The 27,999-nt window shown below is 41.9% G+C and overlaps 1 protein-coding gene across 2 annotated transcripts; it reads left to right on the top strand.

The window, feature by feature from the left end:
• The first annotated feature begins 19 nt into the window (after nucleotides 1–19).
• On the top strand, nucleotides 20–27,893 carry sec24a (SEC24 homolog A, COPII coat complex component). 2 transcript variants are annotated; one of them, XM_083987071.1, is made up of 23 exons: nucleotides 20–307; nucleotides 2,959–3,588; nucleotides 7,354–7,536; nucleotides 10,086–10,148; nucleotides 10,568–10,734; nucleotides 13,659–13,846; nucleotides 14,751–14,853; nucleotides 16,212–16,335; nucleotides 16,925–17,034; nucleotides 17,149–17,261; nucleotides 17,474–17,592; nucleotides 17,917–17,972; nucleotides 18,599–18,805; nucleotides 19,220–19,343; nucleotides 19,483–19,641; nucleotides 20,528–20,701; nucleotides 20,814–20,924; nucleotides 22,679–22,854; nucleotides 23,659–23,796; nucleotides 24,437–24,541; nucleotides 24,857–24,949; nucleotides 25,050–25,153; nucleotides 26,227–27,893. In XM_083987071.1, exons 1-23 carry the CDS (start codon nucleotides 247–249, stop codon nucleotides 26,339–26,341), a joined length of 3,423 nt encoding a protein of 1,140 aa, XP_083843197.1. In that variant the 5' UTR covers nucleotides 20–246; the 3' UTR covers nucleotides 26,342–27,893. The 2 variants fall into 2 exon arrangements, with proteins under 2 accessions (XP_083843197.1, XP_083843196.1); XM_083987070.1 differs by having other exon boundaries at nucleotides 16,209–16,335.
• The last annotated feature ends 106 nt before the right edge of the window (nucleotides 27,894–27,999 follow it).

The following is a 27,999-nucleotide window of genomic DNA, read 5'->3' as shown; positions in this document are numbered from 1 at the left end:
CGGTAAGAGCCATGGCCCTGTGATCGCACGGCAAGCAAGTCAGCTCGGTAACTTCAACAAGAAAAAAGAGAAGAAAGGAAACGAAACGAGAAGACATCGCCTTGGATTTGACTAAACGCCACAGGTTTGAACGTTACTCCGCCACCAGCTAGTGGGTTAGCGCGCTGAAGCTAAAGACGCAGCTAGCTAGCTATTCGCCGACCAAGCACCTCTCTAAATTAGATCCTGGTGGTGTCTGTTTCAAAGATGTCAACAGCGGGGTTCAACTCTCAAAACGGGACGGGAACGGGACAGACATATGCGAATGGTGAGTAACCTTTTTTAATTTCGGTTAAAACACAATTAAGTTCAAGGCGGAGTGCGCCGTCAAAGCTAATAACGACAGGCTAACGAGCTAACTAACGTAACACTAGCAAGTAAGATGTTAGATCTGTGTCTCTGAGGCTAATTTGGCCCCAGTAACGTTGTAACGTAACGTAAGGTCGCCAAGCAAAGACTGAGCTGTCAGGTACAGTTATTCATAGCTTTGTCTTAGTCTTGAGCTGTGTCACTACTTCATTGACTTTCAATCATCCCAAAGCAAGTTGGCTATCGCTATGGTAATTCCTTTAGCCACTACTATGTTGTTGCTGCTCGTCAGGTTGAGCCACAATGTTTGTTACTTTTTTGTTTTGGCGAGGTAACTAACTAACTAACATGTTGACAAACTGAAGGCTGAACACAACTATCACAACATTTCTAAGCCTGGGGGGGAAGCAGCACCCGTAGCCTAGCACTTGAAGCTGTTAGCCTACTAAGTTACACTTTTAAGAGACTTATTGGGCTTCGATTTGTCATTTTTGTGTGTGTCTCCTTGGAGTTTTTCATGTGTTTTTCATTCATTGCCACTGAGTTAATCCCCTTTGTGTGGGTTATAAGGCCCGTGTGCTGTTGTGCAATACGGATTTTTCTTTTCTTTTCTTTCTAGCATACTAAACAGCCCCGGTGTGTTTGCGTTGTGCGTTATACTGTACATGTGGCACATTGGGGATGATCCAGATAACTTGCTTGCTGCAGTGATTTCTTCAGGCTCAACCCCACTGCTTACTTCATTCATTGTAGTCGATTGCACACATTTCCAGTGAAAAGTTGAGGACAGGTCTCAGGGCAGTGACAGCTGACAGGTTTCATGTGTATTACCTGAGGGCAACTGTACCTGCATCTACCCACTGTAGGCTCAACATAAACTCAAATGAGTGTTTCCTCTCCTCTTCAGTTTCCCTCATTAGTATATTTTATACATGATCAAAGCTAAAATGACAGTATATATGTGTGAAATGAAAGAGATTTGTCATGATAACTGCCTGTTGAAAGATATCCTATTTGAACAAGAGTTGTGAGTTTTAAGATTGGCGTTAAAGTTAGAAGTTAACTAGATATTCTCAATTTCAAACAGTTTTTAACAAAAATCTAACTAACTTTAATTGTTTTTCCTTTCAGTGGGTTGATTTCTGATTGGCTAAGAGGTCTGAGTCTACATCAGACTCTTTCTGATTGGATAGGAGTTGAAACAGACTAGGAGCTTTAGTTCTTAAAAATTCCCTGCTCTAAGGAGGGACAAAGATTTGTGGTGGATTATATGCCTTCATCTATCTTTGCTCATTGAGAGGAGTTGTTTTCTAATCCCTTCTCACTCGGCTGACTTAGCTTTGCTTCCAGTCGTGTAATGCAGGAGTGGACTGTAGTAAATCTGTTTGCATTATGTATTCAGGCCCAAGCAGTAGTTTTTAGATAACACATTTGTTTTTATTGATTGTTGTGAATTGTCACTCTGACCCTTTTCTTTCCTCTTTCATACTGACTATATTTGACAAGTCTTTCTTATCAGGGTTTTTGCCATTGGCAAGATTTAGCATTATCTACTACATATGACACATTTGTTGTCGATTATATTCAGTATCTAAGAAACTATGCAAGTTATCTGTTGTGTTTTACTACTACTACTGATTTAAGCCAGGCCTGACGCGGCTCAGAGCCCCACACTCACTCTCAGTGAGGACAGATGAAGTTGAATTAAATCCAGGTAAAGGGATTAGACCCTGGCCTGTCAGTTCATTGGTCATTTGGTGGATGTGAGTGCTTTTCACCCACAGTGTCATCATCACTACCATTACAGTGCCATCTGTTTTTCATGGATCTTTTTGAACAGATTTAAAGGCACGGATTTGCTTTAATTAAAACCTCCTTGGATCACACAAACGAGAACCTTTACAGACATGAGATCTGTAACACTGCTGCCCAGGGGAAGCCAACGGTTCAGCTTTTAAGCTTTCAAACATAAGGCTACCTTACAGAAACGCTCCCTAATGGCACTGCTCAAGCGTGAGAACACCGTAACCTAGAGAGCTGCAACGCCTGTGCACATTTTGGCAGAGGGAGTCCAGCAGCCTGGTGTATTCTCAGTTTGGTGGCAGCGCTGCAGATGAACAGTTTAAAGAGGAACTATGCAAGTCTGGTCGCTTGTTGCTAACCGCGGTGCGGTAGTACATTATGTATCTTATACCATGTTACGATGTGTATATTTGTCATAAACAAGAGGTTATGGGTTACGGGGCGCATTTGTGTGGCGGTGCTGCAGAGATGAGAGCTGGGACACCGGGTCGGAGGCTCTGATCTTACATGGTTGGTTTTCAGTCAAGAGACGCTAGGTGGAAGGCAGAGAGCCTCTATCCTCCTTGGAACTAGTTACAAGTCAGTTATTTAATCAGCAATAGGATTCTGAAACTGGTTAATTAAGGTACAAATGTAGCAGAGTTGAGGTAAAAATCTTGCTTGGTTCCTCTTTAAACTTAAAGTTGACATACTGTTTCCAGAGCATTTTACAGATTGTGTGTGTGTCTAAAAAGCCCCAACTGCTGGACGAATGAATGTACATCTACCTGTTGTGTTGAACCTTAATTCTCTTTCTCTCGTCTCCAGGTCCATCACAGAATCCAGTTTCCCTACAGCAGCTGCCAGGGGTCAACTATGGCATGGCCCACCAACCAGCTTACAATCCAATGCAGGCCAAAGCCCCCATGCCCCCCGGCCCCGGACTCTACCCCTCTGGGCCGTACCAGCCCGTCCCCCCAGTCAGCTCCTACCAGCCCGGCGCACCGCTCGCCTCCTACCCAGCGCCGCCAGGCCAACCGCTGTTGACCAGACCTCTAATGGGCGGTCCTGCGTCTCATACCCCCCCTCAGTCCGCCAGCCCCAGCCCTGGACCCAGGATGCCCCCTGCACAGGCCACGCCCCCCCCACATCCCGCCGTGTCCTCTGGAGGATACTACCCAAACCCACAGCAGCCGCAGCACGTGGCTCCGACGTGGCAGTACAACGCAGCCCCCCCGCCGCCGATGGGGGCGCCGCCGCCCAGTTCCATGAGCACGCCCCCCCGCGGCCCCGCGGCCAACCATGTGAACGCAGCATCCAGCTCCGCAATGCAGCCGCAACTTCCACCGTCATCGGCAGCGTACAGCTCTGCACCACCAGCCCACTTGTCCCACAGTGCCACCCAGCCCCCCGGCCCCAGGATGCCCCCCACCTCTCTGCATGGATACATCCAGCCAGGTAGGAGCACTAGCCATGTTTACACCGACACAAATAATCTGAATAAAATAGGAATAAATGCTTGTCCAAGTAAAACTGCATCATGTAAACGCGTCTTTAACCGAACGGACTCATTCGGAAAGAAATTTCTTTCCGATCAAGATGGATGGTTCACGCCAGTTGATGTTCGGATCATGATCGATGTACACAGTTAATCTGATCAAAGTAGCCTCTGTGTCTGACTTTCATCCACCGTCTCCTTTTTTTTAATATAATTTTTTATATTCACTGTATAATCACTCAGTTGATTGTTACTTTTTTTCTACTTAGGTTCTTATTTTCTTGTGTTTATTTGCAACAAATTTGGTAAAACCCGTTTAGATCGTGATCTCATTTTCAAGGGCGACCTGGCCAGGAAGGCAGCAGCACATGTTGTCAGCAAACATCCATAAAATACAAATACATTACAACAAATAGGGCCACAATTAAATATAAGTTAAAACAAAGTGCAAGGAGCAAGGGAGTCGTGGTGGCAGAAACGGTTAGAAGCAGTGTGTTCCTTTCCGGTTTCATACCTCCCCTTCGCACATCCCAATCATAATAATTGTTCATACAATTTCAAATGATATGTTTGTGCTAAATAAAAAAAATAAAAAAAGTGAGGATCCTGCTGCAGACCCCCCCCCCCACCCTCGCATAGATCGCAGGAGAAGAAACGGCTGTACTTGCAGCTTTATTAAAGAGAAAACCAGAAACAAAAGTAACATTTGCATCACACGATATAGGTCCATTAGATCGTATCGTGTGGATTTGATCAGAGGAGGCAACAGGCATGAGAGAGAAGGTGAGCACGTGGAGAGGGGCGAGCGAAGGAGCAATTTGACAGTGTTTGTTTACGGAAGTAAATCTTCTTTTGTTGTTTTCAACAAATTTGACCGGCAAAACTTCACTGCGCACGTCACAGTGAATTTATTCTGATTAATTGCTTAATGCACATACACACGCGTTTTAATCGGATCAATTTATTTTGTGTCCATGTAAACAGTGAAGTTGGAATATTCGATCACAATCGCACACTCATCTGAATAAGGCCACAGTTCCCAGGTGTGGTGCTGTAATGATGGAGGAACTTCTCAGGGCCAAATCAATGAAAGGAAGGATCATGAAGTTTCAATGAAATCAGCCCAGCGGACTTTGACCAGTTGATCTCGGGTGGTGGCTCCATTACTTAATCACTTAAATTTATTTAACATGAACAACACACAGTCTAGATTTTTTTTAAACACACACCACCGTCCCCTTCTAATAACTTAGCTATAGCATGATGACCATTGTGTCTTGTGTCTGTTTGCCGTCATTGTCTTCTTTCAGTGACATGTGCTGCAGATATTCATATCTCCACTGCTGATATGTTGGAGCTGGACGTTGCCCTCTGCTCCTCCACTGAACATGTTGGCGAGCTGCTGCCTCTGGCTCCCTCCCAGGCACACGCACTCATTCACTCTTAATTTGTACAAAGTTCAAAAAAGAATTTTATTGTTTCCACCCTTGTATTAGTATGTGGCAGTATGACATGGCGTTTTACGACAAATCCAAATTTCAGTTTTAGTTTCTTCTGGTGCTTTTTTTTTGTTTTGTTTTGTTGTTGTTTTTAACATGATTGTTCTCTACCTATTAAATATAAATAATTTGATGGATGCAGGTGGTAGTAGTAGTTTCTTGCTGTGGGAGTTCAGAGGTTGCCATCGGCCCATAGAGACTAAGACAGAAGATCAATTATAGAGAATCTCAGGAACTGTGTAGGCTTCCTCGTCATGAGCGTTTCTCTGAAGGAAGTGGTTTTTGCTCAGCGATACGAGTAGACAGAAGTTGGTTGTGTAATAAGTGTAACAGTGTCTAAATGATTTGTCATATCATTTTGTAAACTAACCTTGATTTTTCTTTGAAAGCCGTCTTTAGTGCGTTACTTTTGCATTGAATCGGAGGAGGACACATGATCGCCTCAGTTTGTCCGTCTGTTACCAGCATATCTCTAAATCTCATGATTAGATTGGCTTGAAAATTCACATTCACACCCCCAACAAATAAGAGTCTGCCTGAGTTTAATGACCTTTCCCCCAGCAGCACCATCAGGAACTTTACCCAGTACAATGGCGACAGTGAAAATGGTGGTTAACAGGAGAGGAACTGATCAGGTCTTTGTCACTGCTTTCTTCACTGTGAAATTAAGAGCTAGGTGGTTTAATTTTAGGGCTGCAACTAACAATTATTTTCATTATCGATTAATCTGTGAATTATTTAAATGATTAATCGATTAGTTGTTTGGTCAATAAAATGTTAGAAAATGTCAATCAGTGTTTCCCAAACCACAAGATGACGTCCTCAAATCTCTTGTTTTGTCCTCAAACCAAAGAGATACTCAGTTTATTGTCATAAAGGAACAAAGAAACTAGAAATATTCACATTTAAGATTAAACTACTCAAACCGATTATTCAATTATTAAAATAGTTGATATAATAATTGATAATTGCGAGATTAATCGATTAATTGTTCACTAATTGGTCACTACTTTAGTATTTAATCAGTAACATACCGGTATTTGAGAATACATAAATGAAATTTAGTCATTATCATGTCATCTTCTGGTCTAATAAATTCTTTACTTGTGTCCCCAGAATTATACATGTTTTCCTATAAATGGATAATTATTTGGTTATTCGCAGTTGGCAGTGTCCGTTGCTGTTATACAAAAGTTAATCTGTGTGCAGCCTTTATTCATCCATAGGTTTCTCATAAGTTCATTTCGCTCCAAGCGGCTGCTGGTTTGTCAGTGGAGATGGATGTGGCTCACATTAGCTCGCTCTGGGTCAGCGGTGCCACCAGCTGTTGTCGCCTCTAGTCCGGGCTGATAATGTTACAGCACCTCTGTGATGCTTCATATCTGTCTCCTCCTACGACGTGATATGTGACAACACCGACTCAGTGCTCCTGTTTCACACAACACAGTACCACGATTTTAGAGGTCATAACTCTAACGCCCAAAGTACATCACTAACAGCAGCCCAGTTTTATTTGATTCATGTTCTCTAATATTTTTTGACGTGCACTGCAGATGGCGTAAATTATATTGGTCTCGCGCACTTACCTACAGCCACAGGCACCAGAATATTACACCATGGGTGATCAGGTTTGAGGTGACTAGAAGCATTAATGCCAGTCTATTGATCACATGTTTTCAATTAAATCAGCAGGCGGTCAATTGTGCGACCCATAACAAATACATATGTCAAAGGAAAATGGGTTTGCAGCCAAGAAGATGCACATACAGAGACGTTCAAACACACTGCACAATACACAGATGGACAACAACAGATACCATGTCATAGTGGGCAGATTAAAAGAACCTTATAGTAGCGATAAAATACAATTAAAAAGTAATATAAAAAAGTATGATGAAAGTGTAAAGTGCAGATGCAAAGTGCCCAAGGAGGTGTAGATTTCAACTGCCTGAACAATCTGTGCAAATAAACATATGAGCACCAGGCAATTATAAACTATCGTAAATTAATCTGCTATTCAGCAACTGAAAGGGGACAAAACTAAAATCTCTCAGTCCGATGAGCAGGCGCCTTTGAGGGACAGTACAAATTCAGACTGAAGGGGCTGATCTACACACTGCAAAATGGAAGAAGCCTTCCTGAGCTCTTGCCTCCTGTACAGGTCTATGAATCTAGAAAGGAAGAAAATAATAATGACTTGGCCCTAATGATGTCTTTTATCATCAGGAGCTGCACCTCCACCAATGAATCCCATGGCTTCCCAAACATACCAGCCAAGCAGCAGACTTCCCTACGGGCTCCCAGCCACAGGCCCCCCACCCACAGGCCCTCCACCGGCCATGAAACCTGCACCACCTCCCACTGGACCCCCAATGGCCAACGCCACACCTCCACCCCCCAAAGCTGATGGTAAGATTTTTTTTCTTTTTTTCTTTTTTTTGGGTTTGTGTGGTAATCATAATTAACGAAAAGGCAAGTTAAAGGGATGGTTCAACATTTTGGCAAATTGGCCCATTGCCATAATCCCTAATGTTTTAGGAGTAGGTTTGTTACCTTTAATTGTTGGTGCAAGCTATTTTTAGAACGGCGGAGCAGATAATAACGGAACGTTACGAGACAGTTGTTTTAGAGGTAAATGCAGACTGCTTGCTGAAAAACTGCAGTTTTGCATAAATTTAACACAGAAAACAATGAAAACAACTCTGTCTCATAATGTTCCGTTATTATCTCATAGCGTGGTGAATGTGCAGGTCACAACTTGTCCACAAGAGCGTTTTGGAGTTGTTGGATTGTGAATTTGACAGGTTTGATGAGGGAAACCAAGAAATCCCATTAGCCTCCGTTGCGTAGCTCTGAGCAGCTCACGGCTCTGCTCCACAGTTCTAAAAATAGCTTGCACCGATAATTAAAGGTTAATGAACCTACTGCTATGACTATAGGGATTATGGCAATGGGCCAATTTGCCAAAATGTTGAACTATCCCATAATCAAATGTGTCAAGACTTGAAAAGAGTTAATGTGTTGAATCACTTGTATAAATGTACATTCTATGACTGTGGCTGTGAAGGTGGCAGCGGCTTTTAATGTAGTATTAAGGTGCTCCAATGCAAATATTTTCATTGCCAAGTACTTTTTGACAAATAGGTAAATGAAGTCAAATGAATTCAGCTCAACTACTTCAAGTTGTGCCAAACGGACAACCCCCACTACCCTGGGGCAGATCAGGGAGGCAGTGCTGCACAGCTCTGCAGGAAGGAAGAGCATTTTAACCACTGGAAGTAGTGAGAACAGAAAAAAAGGAAATCTATATGTGGCTGTCAGTGTTGATATTGTTGTATAAATCAATAATGAGATATTTGAAGGTATTTTGCTGATTGTAAAATGAGATGATTTGGACCAGGAACTGTATCATTTTTACAAACCAGCCTTTTTTTTTTTCCTGATCACCTTCCGTTGTTTCCCTCCTTCCCTCCCTCCCTCCTTCCCTCCCCTTCTTCAACATGCCAGCTCAGTGTGGGGCGGCTGTTAACAGCACCCTGTCCCCCACTGAGCCCGACTGCCAGGAGGGAGATATTGAATGTCCAGGTGTGGCCAAATCTGTCAGTAGCTGTTAGATAGATGCTGTGTCAGTGCCGTGGTGCTCGTCTTGTCCCGTCTGTGCTGTTGTCCATTGTATCCAGGGATGCACAATTTGTTTTTGTTTTTGTTTTGTTAAACCCCTTAAATTGATACAGAAGCTACAGAATCAGTTGTCACTGATCTCCAGTCTAGGGATGTCACGATTACTCGTTTTCACAATCAATCACGGTATTTAACACCACAATTAATTAATCGTAAAGATTCCCAAATACCGTCACTTTCCAAAAAAGATTGTGTCAGAACCGTATAGGCAGATCAACGCAACACACATGGAACGAAAACAAAGTGATAAAACAACCACCTGTGTGTAACTTTGTTTTCGTTCCATGCGAGATGCAGAACAGAGACGTTCCCGAGTGGTAAAGTTTGGCAGAGGAAAACTTATTCCCTCCAAAACATCATATGAAGTCGACGACGACCTGACAGCCTGTAAAACATGCTGCAAAAAAGTAGCAGATAAAGGAGGAAATATGTCTAATGTCAATCTCCACCTGCAGCCAGGATACACACCCGGGTTTGTACGAAAATTAAAGGCAAATGCACAGTAATTGGGTTAAATTATGTTAATATCAATTTACCTAACGTAACTTTGAATTTGTAGGAATGTAAATGTTAGCCTGTCATTTGTAATAAATAAAAAAAACGATTAACTTCTGGTGTAGATGACAGTTAATGACTTGAATATTTAAAACATTTCCCCTGGAGGGTTGATAATTGGTCCTATATTAATAGATACTTGTAATGTAATTGATTTTACACATTCATCTTGTAGTAAAATGTATTAATGCATAATAATCGCAATACCGTGATTATTTCTCTGACAATAATCATACCAAGAAAATCTATAAGAATGACATCCCTACTCCAGTCTGTTACTTTCATAGAATAATTCAGAAAATAATATAATAATTTGAGCTGTGTGATCTTTTAAAACTTCAACGGGCTCTATTTTAATCTAAAGTGCACAGTGTGGTGCATTTGCTATGTAAACAACAGTGTCTCCTGAGTTGTCAGTGCATCCCTGGTTACAAATACCTGTTATCATTCAGTCTCACTATTTCTCCTACATGACCCTCTGAATAAACTTCGTTCAAGCACCAACATAGAGATGTTTCCTTTACACATCATACATCAGTGTTCGTCATCTGCATCATCCTCAGTGTCGTTGATAACTTTGTTTCTTAGTTCCTCTGTTGGATACGTGTCCTGCACCGTAGTTCATTATGTTCCACAACCAGCGCACCGGAACAGAAAGAGAGTAAAGTGTCACTAAAAACCATTTCTATCACATCTGTGTGTGTGTGTTTGCTCTGAAACAGGAACTATGGCAGGCAACGGCCCTCAAGCACCAAACAGCTATAATCACGTTGACAACAAAATGGGTAAGGCCATTTTCTGCCACTTATTGGATTCTCGTTACTCTAATGACGTTTCTGGGTTCACTGAGTGGGGTTTCATATGCAGTCGTTGACGGGTGAATGGCTTTCATGGCAGTGTCTGTGAGAGGCCGTGCGTTTCCACACTTCATTTTGACAGTTTTAACTGGTTAACGCCCTCCTCATTACAGTCAAAGCTTTTAGACATTATGACCTGTTGCGTTCACTTCTCCATCAACTGTTAAAAACACATCAGCGAGTCAAGTCATGCCGCTTAGTGACATGATCAGTCGTGACCATAAAACTAAAGCTACAACATCAAACTTCATGTTCACTATTTGCTTGGCACTTGTTTAGATAGATGTATGTGACACTAAATTAATAAGTCATTTATTATCTTATTTCTGTGTCATTCTGTTCCACAGCTGGCCCGCCTCAGCCAGGACCACCTGGTCGGCACTTGGGCCACTACCCCTCCCTCCCCCCAGGGTACCAGACCTCAGCGCCCCCCCACAACGCCACCCCCCCAATGCACCCTGCGATGCAAGCTGCCACGCAGCCTTACACTCAAGCACCTCAGCCGTACCAGCAGGTGAGAGGGGAGACTGTCACAGCGTTTTGCATATACTTTTGTCTTCTTTTTCTTTTAAAGAGGAACTCTGCCGGATTTTTAGCTCAAATATGCAATGTTTTTACCTTAATTAAACAGCATTTGGAGTAATTGTGATGTTTAATAAATTACATAAATGACCTAGCGTCTCTTGGCTGAAAACCAATCATGTAAGATCAGAGCCTCCGACCCGGTGTCCCAGCTCTCGTCTCTCGGCACCGCTAGATCTATTGTTTATGACAGATAAGACTACACAAATATACACATGGTAACATGGTAGATGATAAATAACGTTATCCACCACTCTTTTGATTGATTTCTCATCGGCTTAGTCATAAACAAATGCACGTGGAGGAGAGGAGGGTTAGCAACACAGAGGAGGAGAGACCAGACTTGTATAGTTCCCCTTTAAATGATGTTTTTCATGTTTGTAGCTTATTGTACTCTGATATAACAGCATTTGAAGCTGACAAAACTTTAGCCAGTTACAGTAGCCCTACAATACAGTTTGCTTGCATGCAAATAGATTTTGTTACAAGTTTAATATTTTGGCTTGGATAAATAACCAACTGATTGCTGTTGCTTTTAATACATTTTAATCAGTGTCATCCATGACTGTATATAAGGTATTCAGGGATGCAAACAGCGCGCCGAAAAGCGAAACTCGCTTTTTTCATGACCAATTAGGTGACTTGTGTGAATCGTTCAGATCCGAAGAGTTTTTGTTTTTGGGAGGGGGGGGGGGTCTCAGCTGGGGTCAGTAAAATGTTTTTCTAACAGGCTGACAGTGACAATCACGTGAAACTGAGGCAAACTCATTCATGGTTGTCTCTGGTTATAGCACATTATATAGGCCTATATGTCCATTACACACTTTTAGGCCTTAAAATGTCTTAAATTTGTTGAATTATTGTGTTCAAGACTTAAATAAGACAGCTCTTAAATTTTCGTATGCCCACCATGGGCGAGCATTTCGCTCGCATTTGCCCCTAAAAAAAAAAAAACATGTGTGAACCAGGAAAATCACAAAAAAGAAAGAGCACAACCTGCGATTGGTCAAAAACTACAAATCCCACAATCCTCTGGCCTCAACAATAACAGTAGTTAGTGTAAGTAAGGGAGAGTGGAGCTGTCGGTGAAAAGAGGAAACAACGCCACGTCTGGTCCTGTTCTATGTTGTTGGTTCACACCGTCACCGTTTATTCGTTACGTCCGCGGTGTAAAAGGCCGTGACGCAAAGACGCGATTAGGCGCGAGACGCGGTAGACGCGACTTTTTTTTTTTGCGACGCAATACACCCGATTGTTTTATGGCGACGGGACCCTCGCGTCTTCGTCTATTTCATCGTGTTTGGTGGGAAGACCCAAAGGGGCTTCCCACTCAAACACGAGGAACGCTTTTTTTTCGCGCGAGCTTTTACGCGCAACCAAACGCGAGATACGCGAGATAAGCGAATTAGCGCTCGTTTTCACTCGTTTCAAAAAAAATTCACGAGCCCGCCTATTTTCACTACAACAATTTTTTTTTTTTTTTTTTCAAAGGAGGTTAAATCGAAAGCAACTGGACTTAGTTATTTACTTATTATAACTAAGTCCAGTTGCTTTCGATTTAACCTCCTTTGAAAAAAAAGTCTAGGAAGACGTTTCACCTTCATCCAAGAGGCTTCATCAGTTCATGTAGCATCTGACCAGGCTGGGACTGGTCCAACTATCTGGTGTGGAGACTCAGTATAAGTCCAGTTGCTTTCGATTTAACCTCCTTTGAAATACTATGACCTGGACAAATGAGAATATGCACAGGCCTACAACAACATTTCTGCTCTCACCAACCATGGTAACGACGCACAGTATACTGTTATGAGACACATTATGCATCCCAACTGTCTTTTTTTTAGAGGATTTTTTTTTTTTTTTTTACCAAGAATGCGCCCAAAAAAATCATGATCCAGGGGCCAAAATTCGAAACAAATATATATTTTTTTTAATCATAATTCTCATTATTCTCCTGATGTCGGTTTAATGTAAACAGATTGCGCTGATAAGCGTCATGTGACAGCGGGGCAGAGCTGCAGCTGCTGTGCTGTGATGGACCTGATCAGACTGGTGGTGGTCCACAGTCAATCAGTCCCAGAGCCTTCCTATTCACCTCCAATGTAGACGCGACGTGCGCGCTCGGTACCCAAAGCGGCGCGTATCCGCGTGCATTCGGTGCGACGGCGCCGCCGTTTTCCCCCCCGTGCATGTCCGTTGCTGTGTCAGGCAGGTGTCTCCCACGGAGCTCTGCCCCGTTTCAGAGGTGAAGGAGAGACGTCGCCTCCGCGATGTAGAATGTGTTCAATTAAAGTGAAACTAACACATTATATAGGCCTATATGTCCATTACACACTGAATGGGATGTTAAATCCCATGTCTTTATTTCTTCAGTTTATTTTAATAGTAATAATTATGACTAACATTCAGTGAAGACCTAAAAATCAGTATCTCCAAAATTGAAATATTGCAATGGTTTTTATTTTTTTAAAGCATTTTTAATATAGAAATGTTGGCCTTCTGAAAACTGTCCATCTATATGCACTCAATACTTGGTTGGGGTTGAACTACTGGAAATAGACTTTTCTGTGATATTGTTAATGGTGAGCCCCCCCCCCCCCCCCCCCCCCCCACGACAATTCCTCTCTTTTTTGGTCCTGACCCGTTTGCATCCCTGGGTATTACATATATATATTAATTTTATTTTGACTACGTTATGACAAGAATTAATGTTTAATACTCGATTAATCGATTACTCCTTCGACTATAAGGTGGTGAGATCTTGAGACAGTTGAGGAATCTGCACTGATCCATGTCAGATATTTTTGGGTGAACAAAGACATTCAACAGCTTGTTTGTTGATTTATCTTCTCCCAGCCACCTGGTGGCCCGGGACCGGCCCAGCTGAGCCCGTCCTTGGCGGCCATGAGCCTCCAGTCCAACACCCCAGAGGCCCTGCGAGTGGTCAACCTGCTGCAGGAGAGGAACCTGCTGCCGCCAAGCGCGATCCCTGCCCCAATACCCTGCCTGCCCCAGGACCTGCAGAAGGTCAACTGCAACCCAGAGTAAGCCGTGAAGCTGTGGTGGTCTCATACCAACAGTATTTATTTATTTATTTATTCTCTTTCATCTGATTCATTGGTCAGGCTTTGAAACTGGTATTGTTCTGTTGTTAAGTATTAACTCTTAAAAAGTATCACCTAACGTGAGAATTTAGCATGTTACATTTTTCGTCACTTTAATTTTTATTGAGAATTTTGTAAATACAAAAACAAATATGAACACATGGGACTTACTGTCTTGCCATCTGCCCATATTCCCGTTTCTTCTACTCAATAAGTCTTGTGTTTTGTCGCTGTTCAGTCTTAAATATTGTCCGTCTTATCCATTTCTCTTCAAAATGAGCTTCCTGTAGTCTTAGTTAGGTGGTGCGTCATTTTGTCCATTATGTAGATTTACTCCACAATCTGTGTCCATTGATCTTGTGTTGGGGTGTCCCTCTTTCCCCATTTCCTCGTAACAGTTTCTTTAGCCGCTGTCGGTAATATATATTTTTTTTACCAAGTATCTGTCCTTCACTTGTATATTTTCTTCACATAAGTAAAGTTACATAAAAACAGTACTATACAAGACATAGGGATCTTATAACCACCTATTTTCAACAATGGATCGTATAACATTTTCCAAAATTGTGTTATTTTATCACATTTCCAAAAAATATGCGTATCAGAACGTATCAGATTTTTCCAAGAGAACGAGTGTGATGTATTTTCCACATGTTATGAAGCATTAACTTTAATTCATGACAAATTAAATGAGTATGGACAAATTCAAAGCATGGTGACCAGATGATCATTTACATGTTTATCCATCAACACAGTGCCGGTAACGCTGAAATACCAGAGACAACATGATCCTCCTTTGTGCCGTTCAAGCACAATGACCGTCTGTGTTTGTTTCTGCCTCCAGGGTTTTCCGTTCTACGCTGACGAGCATCCCTCAAACCCAGTCTCTGCTCAACAAAGCCAAGATGCCGCTGGGCCTGCTGCTCCACCCCTTCAAAGACCTCTCGGTAACACCTTAGTTCAATATTTAATGCGCGTGCTCATCAGCCGGAGCATGTACGACAGCTTCTTAGATCTCATGTAAATGTGAAACCTGATTCACAAAGTTTTTAAAGTATTAAAAGGATACATGGGTGGATATCCACATTTTCCTGGCAGCGCATTGGCTTAACCAGGCCAATTAGTGGTTGTAGCCTGTGAATGAGAGAGACGTCTCTTTGTGGCCGCAGCGCCCCACTGTTCCTCATATTCAATTTCATCAAGTATAAAGTCAATCAACTCGATTTCTTGTTTACTTGCAGGGAAAATGTGTAGGGCCCTATAAAATCCATTTTATTTTTTCCCAAATTCAGTTTTTTCTGTTTTCATTTTTGGAAATTCCCTTTTTCTTTTTTTTTCTTTTTACCTTTTACTCTTATTTTACTACCAGAAAGAGTGTGTTTTTAATGTTAACGACTAACATGTACCCAAATTAAATAGAACTTACCTTAAATTTATTGCAGTAACAAACAAGCACTTTTCACACTCACACTTGAGAATAAATACTGCATGATGCAACAAAACACTGCACTAAAAGTACTTCAGGTACCAACAAAATATTAATGCGTATGAGCTTTAAACTGTTAATTACACAAGTTTAAAAAATGAAGTGCTCAATAAGCCATTTCTTTTTCTTCAGGTAAATAAATACAGGACTAAACAAAACTCTCAATTTCAGAGTTTCCTAATACAGTTCATTAAAGTGTATCAAAAAACAAGGCAAAATGCAGCAAGAACTTCCTGAGTTATGCAATTTAAGTTGACTTTGTCATAAAACAACAACCAAAAAACATTTTTAACTTAGTGATGAATCACTGGGTCCTAACTGTGACCATGTTTTATGACACAAGAAGTCTATAGTATATAAAAGTTCACCTCTTCAGTGGACCGGTGGCCACTGCTGCTTCTCTATTGAAACAATCTGAATCTGTATTTGGGTTATAAGGTTAATATGAAGAAGAGCGTGCTCTGAGAAATATTATTAAGTAACAAAACTCTTTGCTGAACATAAAAATGATCTACAGTCTCATCCTTAATGATGTGACTGACTTCAATCCGACTCTCCCTGATTAAACACAGAGAATTTTCTTAATCCCCGGAATAAGATCTGACTAAATACACCTCTGGGCAAAAACTGTCGCAGACAATTTGTGTGTGTTCCTGTGTTAACTGAGGACAGTCAGTGGAGGCGCTGCACAATGTTTGGCAGCAACAAGAAACTGGAATGCAAATTACAATGAGTCAAAACTGAGAAAACGAGTCCGGAGCCCGGAGGCACTTCTCACACAAGGGTGGGTTTTGTTTTGTGTTTCCGTTCTTGCAGCAGCTTCCCGTGGTGACATCCAGCACCATCGTCAGGTGTCGGTCTTGCAGAACCTACATCAACCCCTTCGTCTCCTTCCTGGACCAGAGGAGGTGGAAGTGCAACCTGTGCTACCGGGTTAATGATGGTAAGAGAGCGGAGAGGTGTGATGAAAGAGATGATGATGAGGATTATGATGATGATCTGAAAGAGCCGCTGTGAGTGAGAAGGCTGCAGGCAAAATGAACTTTCTGTTAAGTAACAAATTAAGAAAATGACAAAGAGCTGGTTGTGATAATGCGAACAGAAAACTACATGAATAAAGATATTGTGACTGTGCCCTGGTGTGAAAGAAAAAAACTCAAGTTTGAATTATTCTAGGAGCACTTGAAGCCTCAGAAGATGTTTTATTAAATGTGTTTGCTCCTAATTCATTATTTTACTTTGTACTGGACACATTTATGCATCGAGTAAACAACCTGGGGCCTTATTTATTCTCCTTTATTGCACATGGAGATTGTCCTATCCTGTTTATTGTTGTTTTCTGCAACTGTTTTCTTCTCCTGCCCTCTTGGTCAGACATTTCTCACATGAGATCTGATCTGATTTTGGACTTTTACATAGTTAGATTAAGGAAAAAGAAAGAAGTTGTCTGTTTTGTTTGTTTTTACACAGTAGACTGTTCGTTACTTGACTCTTGATGGATCTCGTTTGTTTGTTTGTCTGTCTGTGTTTAGTCCCAGAGGAATTTATGTACAACCCAGTCAGCAGATCATATGGAGAACCACACAAAAGACCTGAGGTCCAGAACGCTACTATTGAGTTCATCGCTCCTTCAGAATACATGGTGAGTTTTGTTCTTCGTGATCTCAATAGTTCCCAGCATGCTCGGTTTCAGTTTTGGGCACAAATTGTGTCGTAATCTGAGCGAGTGAATCATTTGTGTGTGTGTTTCCTCCAGCTGAGGCCACCACAGCCTGCCGTTTACCTCTTCGTACTGGACGTATCCCACAATGCAGTGGAGACGGGTTACCTGAATGTGTTCTGTCAGTCACTGCTGGACAACATCAATGCGTAAGTACAACGTTTAGTCGATACAGATGATGATGTAATTTCTCCTAGAGAGTGTAAATCTAATCATACAAACCGCACTCTATAGATATAAATGTGAGCAAATGCTGATTTAATTATTACTGCTAAGTGAAGTGGTGTAATTCAGCACTTCTCACTCCCAGGTTAATATGGATCTTTATAAATGAATGCGTGTGTGTGTGTGTGTGTCCTAGGCTTCCTGGTGACTCTCGGACAAAGGTGGGCTTCATCACCTTTGACAGCACCATCCACTTCTACAACCTGCAGGAGGGACTCTCCCAGCCTCAGATGCTCATCGTGTCAGACATCGAGGGTGAGACAGCGAAGGCCACATGATCGATATTGATTTTACAGCAACTTTACAACGGCTGTCTGCAAATGTACTGCAGAAATTTACTACTGTTTTAATGAAATCATCTATGAATGAAGTATCAAGAGACCACAGAGTGTCTGGGTCAGTAAATGGGAAAATGGGAAGTGTACAGTTGATGGGAACTGTTGCCTCAAAGTGTTACAATCCAAAAGATGGAAGTCATCAAGCTGCTTTGTTGTAGTGTTTTTGAACAAATCGATATGTAGTAAATGCATGTTTAAAAACGTGTGTGTGTTTAAGCTGTGTTGTGTTTGTGCTTCACAGATATCTTTTTACCAACACCAGACAGCCTTCTAGTAAACCTCAACGAATGCAAAGAAGTAAGTTGTTTTAATTTGATTAAATCTGTGTTGTGAACTTGAATATTTCAAACATTTCTCACTTAAAGCAGAAGTAAGTGGTCCAGTCGTTTTCGCTAATGCTGCGTTCCAGGCAGGCTTTTGAAATCGTAAATTACAGCTTCAAGTCACAACTTACGACTTTGTAGCGTTCCAGGCAACCCACTCGTGTTTTTCCGACCTGTTTTACCGGTGAAAGTCACTATAACGGCCACTCGTAACTTCCGACCGGTGAACTCGCACCAGATCGAACTGGTACCACTTCACGGTCGGAAAAATACGAGTTTCCTTGAACGCACCATAACAGTCCTCGTCCCTACGTCGCCACATTCACGGCGTTCCTTGGCTGCACACACAGCCCTGCATGCCGTTCTCTCTCCTCATTGGATAAAAACTGTAGGATACGATAAATGTTTTCTCCTCGGCTCAGAGCAGAGCAGAGTGACTGACAGACCCGTGTTTCAGACCAAACACTCTATGTAAGTGATTGCTGTCGGAAGATATAACTATTTAAGACTTATATTAACACAAATATATCACTTACTTCTGCTTTAAGTTTCAATAAGGAGTCACATTAAAAAAGACTCACCCTGTGTTTGTTTTCATAGCTTGTGCAGGATCTGCTGAAGAGTCTGCCAAATTTATTTGAAAAGACCATGGAGACCCAGTCTGCTCTGGGATCAGCTCTGCAAGCAGCCTTCAAGCTGCTGTCGCCCACCGGAGGCCGCATGTCTGTCTTTCAGACGCAACTGCCCAACCTCGGCGTGGGGGCGCTCCAGTCCAGAGAGGACCCCAACCAGAGGGCGTCCGCCAAGGTGAGAGCTCTGATGAGGGCGTCGGGGAAACCTGCGTAGGAAAACACTCAATAGGAGTAAAGGGGCTGCGCAACAGCTCTATGCTACTGTGAAACTCCAAGTGTCATATCAGATATTTTCATGAAATAAAACTACACGTGTTGATGATGCTCATCGTAGAGCTATGATACCAGTTTAATTTATTTAGACAAAGCCTTAGGTAATGATGTTGCATTGCATCTGGTCACACAGATCAGAGAACAGAGGCTGTTTCAAACACTTCAGAGACCCATTTTTCTCTGCTTGTTTTGCACTTCTATGGCAATTTGAGTCAGATGCTGCACAGAAGAACAAGGAAGAATAAAACTAATGGCATGAAAATGTCCAACGCTGTCATGGAAATCATTAATAATTGATCGGTGTGTTTCCTTTCAGGACATCCAGCACTTATCCCCAGCGACAGACTTCTACAAGAAGCTGGCTCTGGACTGCTCCGGCCAGCAGGTGGCTGTCGACCTGTTCCTGCTCAGTTCCCAGTACTGCGACCTGGCATCGCTTGGTGAGTCTGAACTGAATGAAGGAGGAGATGCTGTAGTGGACTATTGATGCTCTTTTCCATGTTTATTACTCAGTACAGTACATTTGGACTTGGCTCTCACCTCTCTTCCTCTGTGTGTCTTCTCTCTCCCCCTCCCCAGGCTGCATATCCAGATACTCAGCAGGGAGCGTTTACTACTACCCTTCATACCACCACCAGCATAACCCCGCTCAGGTGGAGCGCTTCCAGAAGGATCTGAAGAGATACTTAACCAGGAAGATTGGCTTCGAGGCTGTCATGAGGATACGCTGCACCAAAGGTCAGTTGTTGCAAGAGCGGGAGTTTGCTTGAGCCCTGACCTAAATACAGCACATTAAAACGTCCCTGATGGATATTAGACTTTACAGTTTGAACTTTCATTAATTTTACAGTTACAAAGTATTTGCCTCCTTCTTCATTTCTTAGTTTTTTGCATATTTGTCACACTTAAATGTTTAACGATCATCAAACAAACTTGGATATTAGACAAAGATAACCCAAGTAAATATAAAATGCAGTTTTTAAATGATCCAAACCTACATGGCTCTATGTGAAAAAGTAATTACCCCCCTTGTTAAAGCATGAACTTCCAAATTTTTTGGAAAGCCGTGTTAAATTTCACTGTCCACACCGAAGTCTGATCACTGCCAGACCTGTTGAATCAAGAAATCACTTCAATAGAAGCTGTTTGCATGAAGTGAAGGAGGCTAAAATGTCTCAAAAACCAAAACATCATGCCACGATCTAAAGAAATTCAAGAAAAGATTAAAAAAATAATAATAATAATTGACAATTATCAATCTGGAAAGTGTTACAGGGACATTTCTAAAGCGTTGGGACTCCAATGAACCACAGTGAGAGCCCGCGATTGCCAGGCAGGTGTGGGTAGCTTTTAAATCATAATTTAAAAACTGCATTTTATATTTCCTTGGGTTATCTTTGTCTAATATCTAAATTTGTTTGATGATTGTAAATATGTAGGTATGACAAATATCCCAAAAAAATCTGAGAAATCGAGACGGGGGCAAATACTTTTTCACGACACTGTAAAAGAAATGTGTAGTTTCTAGTGAGAGTCGAGGCAAATATGTTGTTTGCTGTTATTCAGTTTGGTGCTATAGTTTCCAGTTTGATTGTTTTATTTTTGTCTCTGTGTTTCTCTGCAGGTTTATCCATCCACACGTTCCATGGAAACTTCTTTGTGCGGTCCACAGACCTGTTGTCCCTCCCCAACGTCAACCCAGACGCCGGCTTCGCAGTTCAGATGTCCATCGAGGAAAACCTGGACGACATGCAGGTCGTCTCTTTCCAGGCTGCCCTGCTTTACACCTCCAGCAAAGGTACACACACACACAGCCATAATGAGTTTTTATTTTTTAAGTCCATTGTGAATATAAGAAATGATTAAAGTGTCTCATCTGTTTCAATAAGCAATTTTTCTGTTTCTTGCAGGAGAGCGGAGGATCCGTGTCCACACTCTGTGTCTCCCTGTGGTCAACTCTCTGTCAGATATCTTTGCTGGGGCCGATGTTCAAGCCATTTCTGGGCTGCTGGCTTGCATGGGTATGTAGCACGTTACGTAACACTTCAGATGAGACGATGCAAGGACAATCTGACAGCAAATTACATATATTATAAGAATTTAAGTTTGTCCTATGAAGAAAACTCAAACTGCACATTCTGGTTCTGTGGAAACTAATGCAACAGAGATGTTGCATTCAGATTGACTGATTGACTGTCATAGCCTGATGATGTTATTAACCTAATTTTGTCATTTCAGTTGAGCTGATAAAATGCGGTCAGGGTTAAATCACAGCCCATGTATCACAATTCATACTTTAATTGATCAATCATTGAATTGTTTTTGAATTTATGTGAAAAGTCACTCTGAAGATGATTCTTGGTAAATCGTCTTGGAGGGTTTTCATCCACTTCACTGTTTATTAGCAGTGACAGATGGACATGAGTGGCGACAGCTGCGGTTGCCTAGCAGCCATCACACACACTGAGCAGTCAGATCTGTCCGGGTTCATCTCACATGATGCTTCGTTTGACATTTAGCTTGAACGTGGAACTTCAGGTCCATTGAAGACTAAGGCCCAATTCCGATTCTATTTTTTCATCCCTAGCCCTACCCCTAGCCCTTAACCCTTGCCCTTGAAACGGAGCTACAAGGAGTAGGGTTGAAAGTCAACCCCTACGAATTGGGACACCACTTCAACAATCACATGCGTCATCAGTCGTCTGGCTTTCACATAAGCAGACGTGACGAGCTTTTGCCACAAATCCTCTATTCAGAACCACGTTAACTTAATAAAATAAAATAAAATTGAATGAAGAATGATCGGTTCATTGTAAAACATGTATTTATTGATGGAAATGTGGTGATTTCTGTATAGGCTACAGATCCCCCAGGCAGTGCTGCTTCTGTGTCCAAAACACATGAAGCTTCACTTTTAATTCAAACAAATTAATGCGACAATTGTTACATTTCATCAATGAGACGAGCATTTATCTCCTGAAAAGAATGTAACTACGCGGCGGTAAACCTTTAAACCCCTGCGGGTAAGTTAATTAGCGGTCGTCTTTTCTACCGGGACGAGGTCGGGAGGTTGGCCGGCTGACGAGCTCTCCGGACGGGGTGGTGTCTCCGTGACGAGCCGCTGATCTGCTCCACAGGTGGAGGCTCCACCGTGGAGCTTCACTTCTCCGAAAAACATCAGAGCAAACGTCTAAACAGCCTCATGTGGATAAACCGGCCGCCCATTGGGATCTAAACAGCTACTTTCTCGCATGAAAAAATATTAAAACTTAACAAAATGACGTAATAACAGCGCTACAGTGAGAAAAAAAAACAGCTGCCGGTTGCTGCAAGATGCATTCTGGGAAACTTGCCATAGCCCTCGGTCCGTAGTGTGCCCCTGAAAAATCTCCGTTTCTAGGGCGAGATAGCCCTACCCCTTCCCCCTAACCCTCGTCTGAACCAGAATTGGGACACCCCTACCACTTCACGTGAACGCGCAAAACGAAGGGTTAGGGCCAAGGGCTAGGGCTAAGGGGAGAATCGGAATTCGGCCTAAGTCATATAAAGTGTTCATGATAAGATTTGTGTTGTTCTTTAACCTGACAGGCCACATATTTAACTTTGATGCTCATTGATAAAAAACATGATCTGGTTAGAGCTCATTCTAGAGTAGTGAGACAAATCCCTGATGTTTATCTCTTGTCAGTTTGGTTTCCTGCCACCAGGAGACGCTAAAAATCTCAGAAAACTTTTTTTGACAACCGTGCGTCACCTTTGTGTCCTCTGTCTCCAGCGGTGGACCGCTCAGTGACGGCCAGTCTGAGCGACGCCAGAGACGCCATGACCAACGCTGCCATCGACTCGCTGTCGTCGTACCGGCAGTCTGTGCTGACCATCCAGCAGCCCGGCCTGCTGGCCCCCGCCTGCCTCAGACTCTTCCCCCTCTTCGTCCTCGCCCTGCTCAAACAGGTCGGCACGATGACACACTTAATCCTACTCTTCTTGAATAGTTTAGCTCAATATTCTGTATTTTCTTTGCCTCCTGAGGGAATTTACAAAAAAAAATCAGTTTTTTTTTTACTCTTTCGGTTGCTCTGTTGCTTTGAATGATCGCATTTGTCAAAAAAAATCAGCCGTTAATACAATAAATAATTCATAGATTACCATTTACACATTTTATGCAAGCGAAGACCAAGACATGGGATCATATATGGAAGGAGGAAGGAGGAAGTTTGTTCACTGAAGGAAACAAGACAAAAAAAAGCATGTACACCCCAGTGGAAATGTCAGATGTGTGATGTGGTTCTCTGCCTCATTGCAGACAGAAACAGTTTTCATGCCAGGCCAGTTGGGCATTTTTGTAGATAATGTAAATAGTATATTTTGTATCATAGTTAGAGCACTTGTTCTTTTTCCCCTGATCCCCAAGACCTCAAAGAACAGTTATGTAGTGTCTAAAAATAAGTTTATAATAAATTTCTGTGTTTCCAACAAATATACAGAAATGTATTTTCAGTTTTTTTTTTTTTTTTACTTTATATTTCTGATCATATAGCTTTTTCTACATTCATATGACACCACTACACAATGAATTTACTGAAAGCCCAGGTTGTCCTGAAAAAAGGACGTCAGTTACTTGATTGTGCATTACAGGGCCGAGGTTTTACAAGCGGTTATACACAAGGAGACGAGGCGAGAGAAATACAGAAAGAAATGCCTTTGACTCTGAAGGGTGAACTGATCCAGATGTGTGTGTTTGTTTGCGTCCTATAGAAAGCCTTCAGGACAGGCACCAGCACCAGGCTGGATGACCGGGTGTTTGCCATGTGTCAGCTGAAGTACCAGCCGCTGATCTATGCCATGCTGATGATCCACCCTGCTCTGTACCGCATGGACGACCTGACCGATGAGGTGAGACGATGAGGAGGAGGAGGAATCTTAGCTGATGTAGTGATGAGGCTGAAGAGAGATCGTGTTTTTTTGTTTCTTTTTTTCCCTATCTGTTCAGTTTCTTTTTTCTTTTTTTTTTTACCTTTTTTAGTTTTGTTTATTATATACGATAGATCAGTGGTTCTCAACCCTAGGTATGAGGGTGCTGGGTAAAAAAAACTCCCAAACCAATTTGACAGAAATAGAAATAACCTTTTTTTATTCCTCAATTGCATATTTATTTACAGTTCTGAAGGCAAATATGTTATTCCAATGCTCTACACCATCTTCCTGTGTGATATTTCACAATATAAGCCCAAATAAAAAAACCTAATGGAGACTATCCACTGAAACGCTACGGGTGGGGAGGGGCTCATGATTAGAAAAAGAAAACAGGAAGTGTTGAGTTTGTAGTAACGGTGTAATGCAGTAAATTTAAAAGGAACCAGAGTGAAACACAACCATCATATGACCAGTTTCCCATTAAAACATGGGATTTCGAAAAATGCCAATTTGCTTAGGGAAAAATAATGGTTCCATAACTCTGATCACTTCTGCTGTTATTTTTTAACTATCTATCTTTTCCTCTTCTCCTTCCTTCCTTCCTTCCTTCCTTCCTCAGGGAGCGTTGAACATCAGCGAGCGGACCATACCTCAGCCCAGAGTGCAGCAGCTGTCTGTGGAGAAGCTCAGCAGGGAGGGAGCTTTCCTCATGGACTGTGGATTAGTATGTTGTGATATAACTTTCACTTGTGGCGAGCTAACAGAAATAAAAAATAAAAAAAACAGCCTGGTGTTTTAACCCAGGATGGATTATGATGAAATCCTGAGTAAGAACAAGAAGCGTAGAATCATTTCAGATAGACTTTCTTTTATGACACATTTATCAATATTTAAACATTTAACCCTGTGGAGTAGCCACACTGTTATCCACTGTGGCTTTGAATCCAAACATGAGCACAGGCTGAGTTTTCAAAATTTCTGTTATTTGATTTGTGAATTTGTGAATGTATCTGATTTATTCCTTCTTCTAACCCAACAGGTGATGTATCTGTGGATCGGACGCAACTGCCACCCCAACTTCCTCTCACAAGTCCTGGGAGTTCCCAGCTACGCTGCCGTGCCTGAGAACCTGGTAGGAAACCTCATATTGCACCACACACACACTTAAAAAGACAAATCAGTTTCCACCCAGCGTGGTCATTCTTCAACACGACGATGCTCTTCTCTCGTAGTACATGCTGCCGGAGCTGGACACCGCCGAGTCACAGAGAACCAGAGCTTTCGTTGGCTGGCTGAGGGATCAGAGGCCGTTCTACCCCTCTCTGCATGTCATCAGGTGGGTGTATTTATTTTTATTTCATTTTGGTTGTGAAGAGATTTTTTTTCCTCCAGCTTCTCAGTCAGGTCATCTACTGTCATGGTAAAGATGAACTCTCTAGGTCTGGTCTCTCCTGCTCTGTGTCTCTAACCCTCCTGTCCTCCATGTGCATTTCTTTTCAACGAAGCCAGTGAGAAATCATTTCATAGAGCAGTGGATAACGTTATTTATCATAGACCATGTTTCCATGTGTAGATTCTTAAGGTCTCGAATCGACTTGATTTTCAATTATCCTTCGATTCAATTCAATATTGATCCATTTAGAGAAATTTCAGTGTTGATACCATAGACTGTAAAAAGAATGGACGTTGCGTCCGTGACGTCACCCATTGGTTTTGGGGAGTCATTTTTGTGACTCAAATATGGCGGCCTGAACAGCGCCATGTTGGATTGGCCGGCCGAGAACCCGCCCACTGGCCTCGAAGCAGCTGTCCACGGAGCTGCTCGGACCTGTAATTGGCCAGAGTTTTAACCTAATAACAGTAAAACGGTAGAGTTAAAAAAAAATTCACCCCCCTCAGAGTGTGTGCGGGGGTAAGAACTATCGATTGAGACGAAAAAACGTTCTGACACCAGGCTTTTAACATGTTTATTGAGGATGTAAAGCCGGCGATTTTAACATTGGGGTCTATGGAGAAATGCTGCTTTCTGACACCAGCCCCCAGAGGAAGCCGAGAGGATTGCAGTTTTTTGAACGCGGAAGTGAGCTTCACTTCTCAGACCGACAACTGCCCCCTTGGTTGATACCAATTTTTCTTGGTTAGCTATGAAAGAAATGTTCACAGAACTGATGCTGCAAATTGTACAAAGATGGAAACTCTCAAACCTTATACCTATTTAAAAAGTAGTAGTGTTTAGATAAAGAAAACTGACCCAAAAGCAGAGACATTAATGCACATTTATTTTACAGGCCCCTCTTCATAAGTAAACAGTGCAACTCTTGAAATAATTTAAGTAGCCTACTGCATTTCACCTTTGTCATCACTTCTGAAAAGATTTCTGAGCAACTTCCATCATTTTGTTGTTCTCAGGGACGAGAGCCAGCTAAAATCCAGCTTTATGCAGAACATGATCGAGGACCGGACGGAGTCGGCTTTGTCGTACTATGAGTTCCTGCTCCACCTCCAACAGCAAATCTCCAAATAATCCTCAGTTGGGACAGTTGGGAGACGTGCGAACACTGAAGCAAGGACGCGCATCAGTGTATGTGTGTGCGTATATATGTATATGGAGTGTATGTGTGAGTGAGTGTGAGCGCATGTGTGTGTGTGGTGTGTGTGTTTGAAAGCAATGGAGGGCAGACACGAGGATGCCTCTTGCTTCATTTTCCAGCTGTGGTCCACCATATCTCCGAGGAAACCATTCTGAGCTGAACTGATGCGAAGTGTCACTCAAATCAAACTACGTGACAGGACAGTACGAGGACGGACGGACGGAGAGACGAGACGAGAATGGATGTGTATCTGGCACTTTTTTTACCCAGCTGATGCAAAGGAAGGAAACAAACGAAAAAAAAAAAATCAAGAAATCCCCGACGACGGTGATGATTCACATCTGTCGATGATCGTACGGATCAGTGTTTATTCTCATAGAACAATGCTGTCTAACTGAGGTATCGCTCAGATAGAGGCAGCAAACAGATGTGTGAAGTGTTTTTGTTCCAAAAGCACAGTCGTCTTTACTAAAACAAATCAAATGTCTGTCTGTTTGTCTGTAAGTATGTACGTATGTATGTTTAAGATTAGGTTTATAAGGAAGGTTCGTATGTCTGCGCTTAAAGACTGTTATTGGGTGTCACCTGGAGTATTTGTATACAGAACACCTGAGCTCTAACAAACACTCTAACATCATACCCGAAGGACAGAACATGTGCTTTTTATTTTCTCACTCATTATAACTGTGTGTCGAACAAATCCGTAGACTCTGTTGTTAAAAAGGCAGAAGTGTTCCAGATGTTTTGAGGCGGATCGAGCTCGCTGTCATCGCTGCCTTGAATGTGTGTGGACAGTGGAAAGTTATTTTTCATTTGTCTGACCTTGTGCTTCAGAAACTCCTGTCATCTTTTCTCTCTGGACATTCAGAACACCTCTGATGACATCGCTGTTCTGTTTGTTAATTTTTTTTTTTTTTTTTTTTTTTCTGATTGTTTAATTTATGAGACTCCCAATCTGATTAAATTCTATAATTGCCTTGTATGGGAACTCACTTTTTATTATTAAACCTCTGGTTAAATACAGACTCTATATATGGAATATTTTAATATAATAGGATATGGGAAATTCTTTAACACAGACATAACAAAGCCATTGTGATCTTTTAATCATGCTTATTGATACTTGTATATTGAAAAGACTGCATTATATAAAGGTTAAAGAAATGCTGATGATTTTAGTATAAACATTAAGGTGAAATGACGCTAAGAAAATAAAATGTTTGAGACTTTTTAAATGTAGTTTGTGTTTTGGTGGGTGAACTATGTTAATGAAAACTACGGAGCAGGATATGGACCAGTATAGGCAACATTTCTCTTGAACTGAGGGTTTTTTGATTTGGTCTGATTTCATACCGTTTGTAATCTATGTATTATATAAGAAGAAGATGTATTTAGGAGCAAACTAATGTTTTGTCTTTTCATAAAAAAAACAACTGAAGAAAATAAAAGAAATAGTCTGTGTTTGTACAGAGTAAATTCCAGAGGAGTGGACTGAAGTCACGTCATGACTTGCAATAAAAAAATAAAACATTTTATCCTGGACAGCAATGACTTGTGACTTGTAATATCCCTCCTCTGAGGACTAATCAAG

The sequence above is a fragment of the Trachurus trachurus genome (assembly GCF_905171665.1).
Source record: "Trachurus trachurus genome assembly, chromosome: 14".
In the NCBI taxonomy this organism is placed as follows: domain Eukaryota; kingdom Metazoa; phylum Chordata; class Actinopteri; order Carangiformes; family Carangidae; genus Trachurus; species Trachurus trachurus.
This window is presented reverse-complemented; position numbering and strand designations above follow the sequence as displayed.